This window comes from Calonectris borealis, chromosome 5, assembly GCF_964195595.1.
Source record: "Calonectris borealis chromosome 5, bCalBor7.hap1.2, whole genome shotgun sequence".
Taxonomy (NCBI): Eukaryota; Metazoa; Chordata; class Aves; order Procellariiformes; family Procellariidae; genus Calonectris; species Calonectris borealis.
Window position 1 is genome coordinate 41445568 of NC_134316.1, and position 15001 is coordinate 41460568.

The window sequence follows — 15001 nt, forward strand, 5'->3', positions numbered from 1 at the left end:
TAACACATATTTATTTAGAGAATAGGATTGTTCATGACACATTCTGATTTACAGGCGATTGGTTGTGGTTTTAATTTGTTTGCCTTTAAGAGAAGGGCTTCCAAACAGCAGGGTAAGCTGAGCTGTCCAGAGAATGGATTAGCTAGATCTGGGTGACTCACTACCTAGGCTCGAACTAAATGGAATCCAAGGACTAGGAAAGAAACACTATGCAAGAAATTTGGCATTATAAATCATTTTGCATGCTGTGGAAAGCAAGACAACGGGTATCAAAATTGCCTGATATGGTTGTGAGCAATATGAAAAACAGTCCTTTCATTTCCTAGGGCTGAAGCTAGCCCTGAAAGAAGGAAACGTGCAGTGTCGGGTGCCATAAACTTTGTGGAAGAGAAAGACACCTGCAGTACAGCATTAGATGGTCTAAAATCCTCCAGTGTGCATTTTTCAACTACAAAGCTAGTGACTGGTTCACTTTCAGCTAGACTGTGAATCCAACATCAGCGTAACTAGCTCAGGCAGCATGAGTAACAGGGTCACACTGGGATAGAAGCCAAAATTTTTGTGCAGTAAAATCAATATGGTCATAGTTGGCAAATGAAGACAGAAAGCAACAGGTAAGTGACATTCTATTAATTCCTGCATATTGACTGCTTATAGATGGTAACTCACTTGTGAAAGTTAAGCAACGCAGGCTTGTAAGACTTGATAATTTGTATATTAAATGAGAGGCAGGAGGAGATGCAGGGATCCTGAGCACTGTCTCTAGACTTGGATTCCTGTCCTGTCAGCTGGATTTAATGGGGAAGGAGCTGATGAGAATACAACCTTTCCAAACAGCGGCTCTAATGAGTGTGCTGATGCCTCCATTGCCCCCTTTCTTCCCTCCCACCTGCTCCCACATGCCTATGCCTGATACGAATATTCAGATTGAAACAGCATCACCATCACCCTATATGTTTGTTAGTATTCTGCATTCTGCATTCCACTTCTGCCAGGCAGCATAGCCTTAATGCACTTTAACACACTTAATCTTTCTGAATAAACGTCTGCATCCTTACAGTTCATTCGGAATGCAAATATCTAAATGCAAAAGAAAACAGCCCGCTCCATGTACAGGACCAACCATTAACACTCCGCACCCCTGCAGCAAAGCTGATCTTAACCTGAGGCTCCATTGCTTCTGCTGCTGAAAATTGTTATCGGTGCAAGAGTATTTTTACAAATGAGAGTGTTGGTATTGCTGTTGCTGCTGTCTTGAAATAGTATCGGTTTTAATTAGGAAGAGAAAGTCCTCCATTGAATTTGGGGTTTTTTTGTGTGTCTGCCCAATTGTACATAAATGGGCGCTTTTCCAGGCATGATGTCACCATGGTGTTTTCCTATTTTCTTCCACCCCTGAAGACTAACCTCTTCCTACGCACGTTTCAACGTCCTATAACTTGCATTTCCCTATATTTGGCTTCCTCCAATCTATCAATTTTGTTTCACTTTCAACAGCCTGTTTTGAGAAAAATGCCTTCTATTTCTTCTGTTTTAATTCTAGCCTACTTGGAAGCAAGTATATCACAGGGTAGTATCCAAAGCAAGCTAATTAAATACCTGTACATTTCAAAAGAGACTTCAACTATGAAATGTGGTGAGTTTGTGTTGTGTGAACGTAAGAAAGCAATCACAACAATAACCACTACTGAAAAGGTGTTAAAATGTTGTTTTCCTTTCATATGCTATAGGTGAAAGCCTCAGTCTGATGTATTTATGTTTCCAGAGTTACATTTGTTTGTCCAAAGTACAAATTTTGTACTTTTGAACAATGTTTGCTGACAAGCTACTCCAGAGTGAGCTCATCTCTGGCACTGTGAGTTGACACACCTTCCAGGAATGACAGTCTTCTAGGAAGTTATTTTTCACAACTGAAACAAAATATGATAAAATTATAAAATTCCCAGCACTATTATTTTTACAGCAATTGCTTAGTAATCCACACAAGTCGTAAGCCTATTAAGAGCTGATGATGTGAGAGGTGATCCAGAGTGAGATCATGCTGAAGTACTGATTCTTTACTGTAATAAAGGCAGCCTGATTGCAGCAGCATTCCTGTAGTTAGGTAAGCTATGGAGGGCAATATAGGTTCTATCGGCATTAGTCAAATGGCTTCAGGGAAAAAAGAAAAAAAAAAAAAGATGGGGACAGTCAAAGGGAACCTCATCCTGGTACCCCCAATGTTTAGGATTCTCATGGAAGCATTTCTTTACTTGTGAATCCTGGCTTATGTTACCTCTTAAGAATAAATAAAAATCAAAGGGAGGAAATGCTTTAAACCAAGTGCTCATAGTTGTAAAAAATACTAATACATCTTTTTTCATGTCTTAATTTCTTCATTATTGTAATAGTGTGACTCTTCAGCAATCATATATTTTGCACTATAGGAGAGGTCTCTCTTAGCAAAGGGTGACAAATAACTGGTAACAAAAATCCAGGACGCTATGGATGTAGTAGATAGTCACTGGCTGCAGAAGCACCAGCATTTGTCCCCTGAAGCTTTACCTTACAGAGATGGTGAGGGAGTTTATAAGATCTTAAGCAAGGGCAAGCATGAATTCAGAGTAGGAGTTGTGTGACCACAATAAGGTACTAGAAGTTCAGCTATACAATCTTCATAAATAAGCATTTCTTGTTGCAAAGGGTAGTAAAACAAACAGCATTGGGCAGGGAGACTTTTTTTTTTTTTTCTTTGAGCCAATCTTCTGCTTGTTTGTATTTGGTAGTTTTATGCACTCCCATTTCCATCCCTCCTCCCTTTGCACCTTGAACAGTTGCTGTTGGCTGTCCTATATTTCATTTTATTCCCTTCTGCTTTCTTACCCTCCATTTCCACCCCCCCCTTTTCCTTAATTTTTTTGTAGTTCATCATGTTTCTTGTCCTCCTTTTTGTTGGCTTCTTCCTTGATAATCAGAAGAACATGCTCGTTTTCATAGGAGCATCTATTAGTGGTTTAGTGCTAGGCCGTGTAGTTTAGTGTCAGGATTTCATGGAAAATGTCAGCAATGCCATGAAAGAGCTTGCCAGCCCTGACATAAAGGTGTCTTATAGCAGTTTGTAGTAGCTGTTACTACAAAAGAGAGCGAAGGCAGATGCCTTTCAAATAGCTTCATCTCTTTATTCTATGTTTTAATGCATTGATCGTGGAAGAAGCAGATGCAGGATTACTTAGTCCTGTTTTTTGTAACATCATTCTCCTCTATTGCTACACAGCCTTTCTCTTTACTGGGTTCTCTTCACAGTGGGAAATGATTATACAATCCATAAATAGACTGCTAGGGGATAAAGGATCACAGGCAGACAGCATATCCTGCAATAAGAAAGGGTAACAGCAGCTGCAATAAGCTCCAAACCAAGAAAATAGTTTGTGATACACAACTGGGAACTCTTTAGGAAAAGCACAGAAAGAAGCAGAAATGAGTCAAGACTTTTTAGCTGCAGGAATGCAGAATTTTGCAACCGGAAAGATACCTTGGATAGCAAAATTCAGTTTTGCTACAGGACTCTACTCTGGGCCGAGTGGTGGTAAGAGGGTGGCTGAACAGGTCAGCAGTACTGAAAGAAAACAAAGTATGAAGTAGCAAAGCAGTGTCTATGCAAGAATAGGGAGGTGCGATTTATTTTTATAGGATGCTGTCTGAGGGCAACAGTGAGAGAAGGCAGTAGGTCTTCTGTGGGTCTGCCCTCCTCTGCTCCGCCTCTTCTTGCACTGGCTTCTCCGTATCTCCAAGACCTTCCCTCAGTCCCTACTCCTCTGCAAGAAGGAGCCTTCCTCACCCCATCAGCCCCTCCTTGCTTCCCTTTGCCTCCCAGGCTGGGAGATATGGGAAGGGAAAGTAAAGGGCCAAGGACCAGGCTCTGAAGGGGTGGTTTGGACAGCAGCCAGCACGGCTGGATGTTCTCCTGGTTCTTGGGGGCGACTGGGGGAGGTCAGGACGCTGTCTGCTGGTGCTTTTCCTGCTGGGATGGAGCTGCCTTTATGTCCCACTCCCCCAGAGTAATACCTACACCTCTTGGCAATGACAGTCCCATTAGAAAGCCGCATGGGCAGCGATGAGCATTTCAAACTGGAACAGCCCGTTCCGTGTCCTCGGGCCAGGCAGCCTCAGCAGCCTTCAGTGCCCCGCAGGCGGCTGCCTCTCACCTCTGCCTCTGCCTAGGCCGGCTCCAGGCAGGGGTTCTTTGTCTTTGAACTTTTGGAAATGTTTTGGGTTTTGTTTTTTTTTTTACATTTTTATTTTTTTAGTACGCTATAGAGACAGTGGGAAAAGCATATGGAAAAAGCCTCTCCCCCCGCCCCCGTCCTTGCATTTTCCACTACGCTGAATGCCAGGATCTCTTTATTCGGATCACTGGGTTGGACAGGCCTTCACTGGTGACAGTTATAGGAAATTATGCATGGCAGTGGCATTCCCCTGGGAACGTCCCTCTGCAAGTTTTGCTCTGTCCTCGGAGCTCTGAGGGTAACGTACGTAAAAGAATCTTCTTTTTGTTTCCTAGTTTATGTTACACATTTCACAGCATCTTGCATGTAATTCACCAATGAACACAAGAATTCCTTCATGAGCAAGCAGCAGCATGAAAAATTATACGTGCCTTTTCTAAGAGACTTAAAAAAAAAAAGAGAGAACAAAATGTATTTGAAAAACATTCTCAGAGTTTTTTTTCTTTCCAAATAATCATTTCAAGTGTCCTTTTAGAGTAGTTTCAAATGGGAATTAAGTATTTTGAAGGAGCTCCTCCATGCAGATTAAAAAAAGGCAAATCAAACCAATAAACCCTGCAGAGTATTGTAATAGAAGCATTTATACTATGGAAGATTGATTTGTCACAGATCATATTCATGTCTGACAGCAATATGTAAAGTATTTCAGCAGTCTGGTTCCACGATCTGCCGCTTGCTTTGCTCGCTTCATGTGGCTCTGATTTGTCCTCCCAATGAGCAGCTTGGAGACTTCAGAAGACCTCTGTACTCTCATGCTAACCCCGAAACAGCCATGCGGTACTATTTTAAAAGAAAGAGAACTATATGCCAGAAGTAATGAATGCCAAAGCCATTTGCTTCTGTTCAAGTAAAAAAGTTAATAAATAAAATCTCTTCATCTGTAAACTGGAAAAACATGTCATACACCACGTAACTCTATGAGAGATCTTACACTGGCGCTGATTGATGTAAATGCTAAAACACATTACAGCACAATGTTGTGTTATCTTCTCAGTAGAAATGCTGCCTTTCAGTGAGCAGAAGGGCTTAGTTTTGAAAAAGGGCCAAACCCAGGCAATTCATCAGGACAACACAGGGCCTGTTACCACTGGAATGTCTCGCTTCAGTCCACTATGTTGGTTTGTGCCTTCCGGGGACCACGGGCCAAGGGGAGCAAATGCAGTTTTCTTTCTAGGGTGGCTTGCAGATTTACTATAATATCTGCCTCCTTGTCAGAGGTTTGTCCAGTTATCAGCAGTTCATTTAGGTGACTAGTGATGTGTTCTGGGAGATGGGCTGCATTTTATGAAACCAATTTATTTTGTTTGAATTTTAAGGGAAAACATACTGTACTGTGATTTTTGCTACTCATAGTTAACTTGGGCAACCACATGCCGACGTGATAAGGACAGCTAAATTAGAGGCTAGCTCCTAGTGTGTGCTTCTAAGAACTTTCAGCCTGATGAGATACAAAGAATTAAAAAATTTTTAAGAAGGTATTGGTAAATAAAGTCTTCCTGTATCAAAGTGTACAGCTCAAGTAGAAAAGTTGGTATTTTCTTGCTAAGGTTTTAGAACATTGGAAAAGTGTTTAAGAAGGAGAAAATCTGAATTAACATGAGACAAGGTAAGTTTTCCTTGTCTGTTAGGCAACAAAAAGCTGCAATAGCTGAGCCTGTAGAGCATGAGCTAAGAGGTGATTCCTATGCAGGGGAGAGTTCTAAGTTTCTACAGTGTGCTCTTCCTTCACTGTGGTACCAGGGCAGTAGGATAGTCCCTTTCTCTCAAAATTTATTACATCATTCCCACATAGGTATATAATTCACACATCAACCACGTTTCAGAGCAGTGATTCTTATTTGAGTCCTTGGAGCCAGCGATAGCACATCTACAACTAGAACATGTTTGCTCGCCACACTAAGAATAGCATTGAGAGATTCTTAACAGAATTCCATCTATTTACCAAACACATCCCATGGAGCCAAAAAAGTAAATATTTGACAGACTGTAAGATTTTTAGGTCCATAGACATTTGATTACATTAAGATTTGATTACATTGCAATCAACTGCTACCACCACAACAACAAAAAAAAATATCATTTCAGAACAGGGTCTTGTCACAGGGTATAGATATGAAGTATTTTATTGCCACTTCTTATGCTCCCTGATCACATAAAGGTAACTTAATTGCAAAACGTCAATTTTATTACTAATTTTTCAGTAGTGTTTCTCCCAAGTAAATTTTGTACCCTGCCTCTTTGATTTTCCAAAGCTTTGCAAAACAAACTTACGTAGCAAGAAATGACATTCTGTATTCTCTTAACAGTGTATTAACCTATGCAAACAAGAGCTGTTACTCTCTTTTTCCTATTATATCATCCATCATTGAGGAACAGGAATTAAAGAATAGGAAAACTGTCATCTTCTAGAAATAACAAAAAGAAATAACAAAAAAATACTGATTACTTAATTGTAATCAGTATTTCCTTCCAATTTAATTTATTTTCCTGTATGTTCTACTATAGTCACTGCTGGTTTTTTTTAAGGTGCCATAAATAAGTAACCCCTCCTTTTTCTTGAGGAGCCATAAATAAGTTACTGTTAAATTACCTGAAGTATTTTAAATGTTCCACTCACAGCAGTCTTGTGAAGCAGGCCAGTGTTTCCTTACTTTACAGATACAGGCACCTCAGCTCTCTTGGCTCTGGATCATTACATTCTTCAAAAATGTAACTGTCCTATCATTTTTAGACTTAAAAAACCTGAAAACAAAGAAGTGAGTTTTCCTAGGTCACTCTTTGGCACATTTGACTGAGACCCAGAAATACAGCCCTGATCCCTTCGCTTACAGACACTACAGGCATCAGACCACACGATTCCTTCTGGCTCTCCCATCTTGAGGACATTGATTCCATTCTTGCTTCCAAGCTGAACTCTGACTTCAGTCAGGAATCCCAACAACATTGATCATTCACTCTCCTTTCACTGCTCAAGTGTGGGAAAACTGGCAACCTCAACAGTGGAAAACACAACTACTTCCTCCCAGAGAGAGAGCGTGTTAATTAACCAGCACTTCCAGAACAAGACCAATAGGCCATGGCTCAGGTAAACATAAATACACATATACACACCTAACAGCCTATAAACTGCTTGTATATAGCATAATGAACTGAAAAAGTGTATAAGCATAGGACTTTTACTGTGAAGGCCACCACAGAACCTTTGCAATAACCATTACTTCATAAAGACATCTGGTCTACTCTTGTAGTTAGTCTTATAAAAATATGGGTAATTCTTGAAATAAAAAGCAAAAGTTAAGCACAAATCCTGGCGCTTATTATCAAGATCTGTGCTCATTTTTCCCGGCATTATAAAAATCAAGAATTTAATGAACTAAAAATATTTTTCCATTCACAGTAGTAATGAGCAAACATTTCCATTTGTGATCCATACAGACACACCTATCTTCTGTATCACAAAACCCCCTATTATAGAGATTATTATACAGTTTACTGTATACTGTATTAATGTATAACTGTATCATATAACATGTATTATACAGTATATTGTATATGTATAACACAATACAATTATATAATACATATTGTTATACATTTACTATTTAATACAGCTCTGTGACAATGCAGGTGCAGCTTCAGATCTTACCACCAAATGATTGGGCTGTATGGAATTCCAGCATCACAAAACTATAGGTTGCGCCTTGACAGTTTTTAAGTCAAAGAACTTTGAATACTTGTATTGTCCTTCAGGAGCTCTGACAGTTTTTCATTTCTACTATGTAAGTTCTGAGCTCAGATGATTTCAGTGTCCAGGTTTTGTAAATCAGAGCTGAGGTCAGCGCCACCAGCCACGTTCGCATTGGGGAGAGGAAGAAAGCCAAGGCCCCATAGGTCCGCAGCAGGAAATAGCAGGAATAGACCTGCCAGGCCAGGAGGAGTGCCATTGCCAGGTGAACAAGCACAGCCATCAGGCGTGGGATGTGACAGAGGTGAGAACGGAAGCTGTGACCCTGGCATCGCAGCAACAGGCACCAGCACAGATAGGCCATTAACGGCAGGTTGAAAAACAACATCTGAAAAGAAGAGCAGAGGAAAATAAGACGATGAGCAAGCCAAGTGCTTTGGGTAACGTACATGAGGGCATAGAAAGATAAGAGCGCATAAAACTGTCCCATTCTAAGGGCCAAGTACAATTCCCAGAGCTGGAATCTCGGGATGCACTTCCAAGACTCTGCAGCTGATAGAGCTGTGGCTGCCTGTGCCTCAGTCCTGCCCACTCCCTTGCAGTGGGAGGCACCGACATGCATCTGACCTTCCTTGGAGCTGGTTCAGGGAGCTAGACTTGGCAAAATACTGGCACAGTGAAAAAGGAAGGTCCTCATGTCGATTTAGCTCTCTGACCCAGCCCACTGTGATGTCAGACAAGTGTTAGCTCTGGCATAAGGGAGGGACCGTGAAGGAGTCAACACTAACTTTGGCTTAAACGCCAAGGAACTACACCCTCTCTTTCAGACTAATGGCAGCTGGGAAAACCAGAGGGCAGGCAGGTCAGACTGCACTCACGTACTTGGAGAGTGACACCTACTAATCTGAAGGGTTATTCAGTGTGCAAGGGCTGCCCTGGCCATTCAGTTCCTTTTGCTTAATCACTGCAACCTGTGCGTGAGCTGAGGACAAAAGAGTGTAAATCTGTAGAGTGGTAAATCTGTAGAGATGGCCTCTAATCCAGACACCCAGGGAGTCCAAAGCAACATCAAATAGAGAAGAAGAGAAGTTTGAGAAAATAATGCACAACCTCCTTCCTTCTGCCCTTTAAATTTGCAGAAAGGTAAGAAAGCTGTTGTAGTCAGGCCTGGCCACTAATCTTCTCTATCCTTCCAAGACTCTTTTCTTTATAAAACTATTAAAAAAACAAATCAGAAAAAAATCCCAGAAGAAAGCAGTTTGTCAGCCTTAATTTTTATAAATATGTACCTGTAAAATCCCAACCACAAACGTCAGACTGCCCTGTAAGAAGGAACCACCAACGAACATCCCAAAGGAAAAACAGGCCCCCACCTGGCCATCTATCAGTTCACCTACGAACCATGGTCCTGAAAGAGAGGAAACCAAACATACAGCACCATCAGAAAATACAATATAGACGTGGACCTTTTTCACATGGCCCTTTGTACTCCTGAACACAGAGTGGTTAACTGGGGAAAATGACTGCTCTATCGCTTGTCTATAGTAATAAGCCTAATGTTTTCATCTTCAACAAACAGCAACCTGATGAACGTTCCTGATGTGAAAATATCATGTACACCAAGGAGTTGTGGCATGCAATGAAAATACTTTTAAGTTGGTTTCAGCTCTGTGACAATTTTCAACACCACATACAACATTTTCCTTATGCAAGAAGTGAAAAGATAGATCCTTTCAAACGCTGGCCTTTTCCCAGAATTACAGTAAGACATATGAAAGACACAGTCATAAACAATTCCAGCTTGGCTCAGCTTGTAAGTCAAAATGGGCCGGCTGCACTATGTTATGCATACTACACTGACTGCCAAGAAAGTAGCTATTTTAGTAACATATTATCAGAGGAGAAATAAGCTAAAATTGTTAGTATCAGAGCTGAGATGTCTTCATGGCATGGCATGTGAAATGTAGATTCCATATACTCATTTTACACCAAGGTACAACCATTCTTACTCAAAGAATAAGTGAAAACCAAATTAAATTTAAAAATACTCACTTTGCTTTCAGAGTAATTTAACAATTTAAGTGTGTAATTAATTCTAGGGCTTTTAAGTTAGGCTCTGACAAACAAACCTTTAGTCTTTTCAAGTTCCACACAGATTTTGTAACTTAAGTAGATCTTCCCCGTTCTTCAAGATGTTAGAAGTCTCATTTTTTTATCAGGATCTGATGTGTAATTTAAAAATACTAATTTATGTCCTCCAGTAGGCTAGGTTACTTACCCAGAATGGTGTATAAATTCAGAACAAGAATTGAGTAATAGAAGGTGTTTGTTTTACTGAAGACATGAAGGGAATACGAGGTCAGAGTAAGTAATCCTGGCTTTTCTAAACAGAGACAACATTTAAGAAAAATACACTTGATTCAGGTTGCAACACATGCGCATATATATACACACACACATATATATATAAAAAATATTCGTTTTTCTGAAACAAATCTGCACATTATTTACTCATTCTATTAGATAAGAAACATAAAAATAATATTTGGTATGTCTACAGAACAAATGCAAGGGAATGCATTTCTACTATTACTGTGATAACTGAAAGTAAGGAACCGATAAATATAACAATCTATGTTAAAAACAGCAGAAGAAGCTGCCATTCTAAATGAGTACACTTACTGTATGTAAATAAAACTGAACGACCATTCTATACCCAGAAAATGAAGTTAGCTAGAATGAAAAACATGGAGAAAGTTCATATTAAATGAAAAGTAAGAGATTCAAAACAGTAACTGTGCAAACCCAAAAAGGCAGGTCAGCATGGACTAGTTTAACTGGATTTTCTCTGATTAAATCTACTTAGTGAAATCTGATAGCAACTCAGATAAAATGAAGGCTGGGCATTAAAATGGCAGCATTCTGACAAGTGTGTGATGTTAGCAAAAAAAGGAATATTCATTTTCTAACTGAAGCAGACAATTCACAGATTGAGATCGAGAGAGCCTTCCTATAAAAGCTGGCTTTTAAAGTTTCACCTATTACGTGGCTGCCCTTCTCACAAAGCACTAACTCCCAGAGGGCAAGCTCGACCTTTGGAAATCAACAGCTCTAACAAATTTGTTCACTAATTCGTAAAACATCTGTCATGGTCTACAGGGACCTAGCTGATCACAGACTGCTAGCTCTTTTCATTTTTAGCTGCTGAGTTCCATAAAGGCAACTGAAAATCTATTCTTTTTCTATGTAGGCAGTTGCTGTAGTTACCTCAGGATGCTACATGATTATTATAAAGGAAGGGACATATACTGACATGAATAGGAAGGGAGGTGGCTTCCAGAAAAATCTCATTAGTAAGATGTGGTTCAAACAGTTGTTCAAAGGATAAACACCATGAGCTTAAGAGTATTAATTTTCATTTACCAGATTTATCACAAACAAAATATCAAGTTATGACAGCACTGGTCTTAATATTATTTTGAGAAAGACCCAAGCCTGTTCATGTTCTTTGCAAAGATTAACAAAAATTACTTTTGTAGAAGGAAATCTGTTTCTCCACTCAGGTGACAGAGAATTCTGTGCCAGCTGTAGTGAAACAAGCACACATACAGAACTATAAAAAATAAAACATTCCTTTCCCTATGCATTGGATTCTTCAGTGAGAAAATTAAAATGAAACCTTTAGACTTCAATAAATTGAATTTTCATTTAAACAAAGATACCTGATCAAGTTTTTTAGTTTTTAATTTACTTTATTTGATATATTGGAGGTTTTCTGGGTCCCCTTAGCAAAACAGCAGCTTCTGAGAACCCAATCAAACCCCACAGTACTAGATGCAAAACGTATATGGTGATTAACAGCACAATTACTTATATATTGTTAGCATACGGATAAATAGTAAAAAATGTTTAGAGAAAATTAGAACCTCTAAAAACCACAGACAAACATTGGTTCATACCTTTGAGTGCTGGCTTTTGCAGGTATCTGAAAATAACGAGCAAGGCGATCTGAATCAGCACAATCAGTCCAAAGAGCACACGAGCCTGAAAAGACAGTTTTAACTCTAAGCCAGCCCTGGAGCAGGAGCTGCCTTTGAGTACACCTTTGGACATTGATGGAATGATACGAAGATTTCTAACTGAGACACATATTCAAAGCTTGATGGTGTCACTGAACTGAAGAGTAAAAGGAAACTTAAGAGTTTCTAAGTTATTGGACTTGCATCTTACTGACTTGAATTCAATTGGATGGCTGAAAGTGAGAGACCTGAATCTTTCAAAAACAGGGTTTGTAAAACACATCCATTGAAAAAGTGTACATACACTTCCTATAAAACATTTTCTGAGTGCTGTACTGAATAGAACTGCAGTTCAAGACATTGTGGAGAATATCGGTTACTAATTAACAAAACTAACATAATAATTTTGAGCCAATTACGGTACTATCTACAGTCACATGGACTTTCCTATGTTGTTCTATAAGTGCACCTAAACTATTATGACATGCCTTCTTTGCATGTACTGAGCTGTAACACTTCTGGATACGACCCGGAACTTACTGAAGTCAATGGAAATTCTGCCTTCCTCTTTGTTAGGGCTAGCTATAATGTCAGCAGCTGATGTGAGACTTTTTCCAGCATTCTTGCCAGTACACATATTGCAACAGATCACAGTGAAGTTTTCTTTGATTTAATGTTTCCTTTTCCTACTATCTCCAGTAGCTTCTTTTCCATTTCTTGTTTGCACAAAATGTGTGTATACCTACAATTTGTGATTAAATCTAGGAAGTCAACTGTTTGCATGAACCATTGCTGCACATTCACATATAAAGCGTGCAACTTGAGAAAGGAAACTTGAAATATTTGTGAAATTCCAATGGAGTCATATCTGGAAAAAGCAAAGTGCATTCAAGTCTACCGGGAATTAGGAAAATGCCTCCTGCAGTCTCTGGGGAAACCAACACTGAATGACAGCTGTTTTGCTGAAAGTACTTACTAGAACATAGTGGTCAGTGAGAAGAATAACAGATGGCCAAAAGCCAAATCTAAGAGAGAGGTTTTCTTCCATAGCAAATATATGGCCCCGCGTGCTAATTCTTCCTGAAGCATCCTAGATTGATATAAAATAAGAGAGCAATTAATACCAGTAGTGCACAAAATCTAGTTAAAGTTGCTACTTATCATTGCAGCTTTTCTGGAAAGATCCAATTGATGCATGCATGTCTGGCATACTGGTGTATTAAATACTTCTACCTACAAAGGATTACTTGCTGTCAATTTTGTCATTGCAAGTAAATTGGTGATTGCAAGATCATAATCTGAAAGTGCTACATATGAAGGAGGTTCTGTCAGAGATTCAGCATCTTGTGGAAGACAGTGACTATTTATTGGCCGCCACCACCACTTGTTTTCTGAAAGCTCAATTCTAGATAATAGCCCATCTTAAAATATTTTGAAGCTTTGTTGTGCTTCTTTTCTGGCGTATTTGCTAGAAACTGATATTGATAAACAATAACAGTGCTACATTTATTCAACAGTTTGATATTTCTGCATGTGTAACACTGACACCTTATCTTCCAGTACATAACAAATGGTTTATTTATAGTAAAGGATTCAGTATGTTTACTGTGATTACAGCTGAGACAATATTTGGACAATCCCAGAAACAATGTACAGCAATTGAGTATTCATTTTTTTTCCAGGTACCTAACTCAAGTTAACGCTTCATCCTCCTCGCTTTCCCAAAACTATTCAGTTACTAGATGTAATAGTGATTTATGACTGGAGGGGAAAGAAAATTAATGTTTTAAAAATCCCATTCAGTTATCTGATAACAAGCATGTATTTGCAAGCAAACGATTGCTATGCAGGCCTGTATAAGCCTCTTCAAATGTTACTCAGTTTTGTGCATATGTTTTCATCATCGTTAAAAAACAAACAAACAAAAACACACTTATAAAATGCAGCTTTCCCAAGTAAAGCATCACAGAAATCGGTAACAAGCAAGGAAGTAGAACATTGGCAGTACAGAAAGGCCGTTAGAAAAAAAAAGCAGTAGCGCTCTTGTCCTGTGAGAAATAATGCCTAGCTGGATTCCACCAAACAGGACAAAGCTGACTTTCCCATTACTATCGTGCAAATGTGCAGAATGTTAGAACAGTCTGATAGAGTTCTTCGAAGGCCACTTGAAGGTACAAAAATAAACTATAGTACCAAGAACCGAAGCATTCACTGAAAAATGTTTTTTTCACCCAGTAATCTAATATCAGTTAAGTTTGATGTTCTGGGAAACATAAACGGTATTCACTGTCAGCCTGCAAGAGATCATGAAAAGAACTTCAAACAGATAATCAAAGACAGCATTCCAATCTTCCAGATCCAGTTCCTTTGCCTTCTGAACTAACATGATGCTATTTCCTATTTTCCTTGATCAAGCCCAATTATTTATTTTCCAAGACAAGCATAAAAGTTGTTGCCTGTTACTCAAAATAATTTATTTTTGACCAATTACTTCTGTCATGTCTTATTGTATTTCTCATGAAAAATAAGAATCCTTTCTTTTGTCCAGATGCTTTATGAATGTTTTAGTGCTCAACTGTCAGTGTTTTTTCATTTAATAAATCCTTTGGTTTTTTTAATCAGACAAATATGAAGGGAAGTCTATTATCATGTATTTTGTCCCCAGTTATGTGATGCAGAAGGGTGATGGAGCAGACAGGACAACATAAAAATTCAATACAAAGAATGCCAAGAGGTACTTTACCTGGACAGTGACATCTATGTGATGGAACCCTTCACTGTAGTTTCGCGGGCTCCACTTCAGTACATAGAGAGGGCCAGACACCTGATGCGCGCTCCCCAAGTGAACTCCATCTATATAGACTTTGATGGAGGTAATGACAGAAGGAGAGAAGGCCAGAATTCTAAGGAGTGAATAAACAGCAAAATAAACAGATTTGTTAGAGGACTTGCAGATTTGTCATTACTTCCTGAAGAGAAGTCCCTAAAGATTATGCTACCTTGTACTTAAGAGTTCAAAAGAGTTAGAAATT

At 39.2% G+C, this 15001-nt stretch overlaps 1 protein-coding gene and 1 long non-coding RNA gene across 2 annotated transcripts in view; one reads left to right on the plus strand and one right to left on the minus strand.

Annotated features, from left to right (window-relative positions):
• LOC142083035 (uncharacterized) lies at window positions 1-7129 on the plus strand. Its single transcript, XR_012673934.1, has 3 exons — window positions 1-614; window positions 1544-1636; window positions 7097-7129. It is a non-coding gene; the product is annotated as an uncharacterized LOC142083035 (long non-coding RNA).
• The window catches only part of TMEM62 (transmembrane protein 62), a 26543-nt gene continuing 14957 nt past the window's right edge, over window positions 3416-15001 (minus strand). Inside the window, exons 9-14 of the mRNA XM_075152040.1 lie at window positions 14713-14872; window positions 12946-13059; window positions 11910-11994; window positions 10229-10333; window positions 9240-9358; window positions 3416-8338 (exon numbers count right to left, since the gene is read on the minus strand). Of these exons, the coding sequence (XP_075008141.1) occupies window positions 8012-8338; window positions 9240-9358; window positions 10229-10333; window positions 11910-11994; window positions 12946-13059; window positions 14713-14872 (910 nt within the window). The 3' untranslated portion in view covers window positions 3416-8011. The remainder of the gene's footprint in view (window positions 8339-9239; window positions 9359-10228; window positions 10334-11909; window positions 11995-12945; window positions 13060-14712; window positions 14873-15001) is intronic.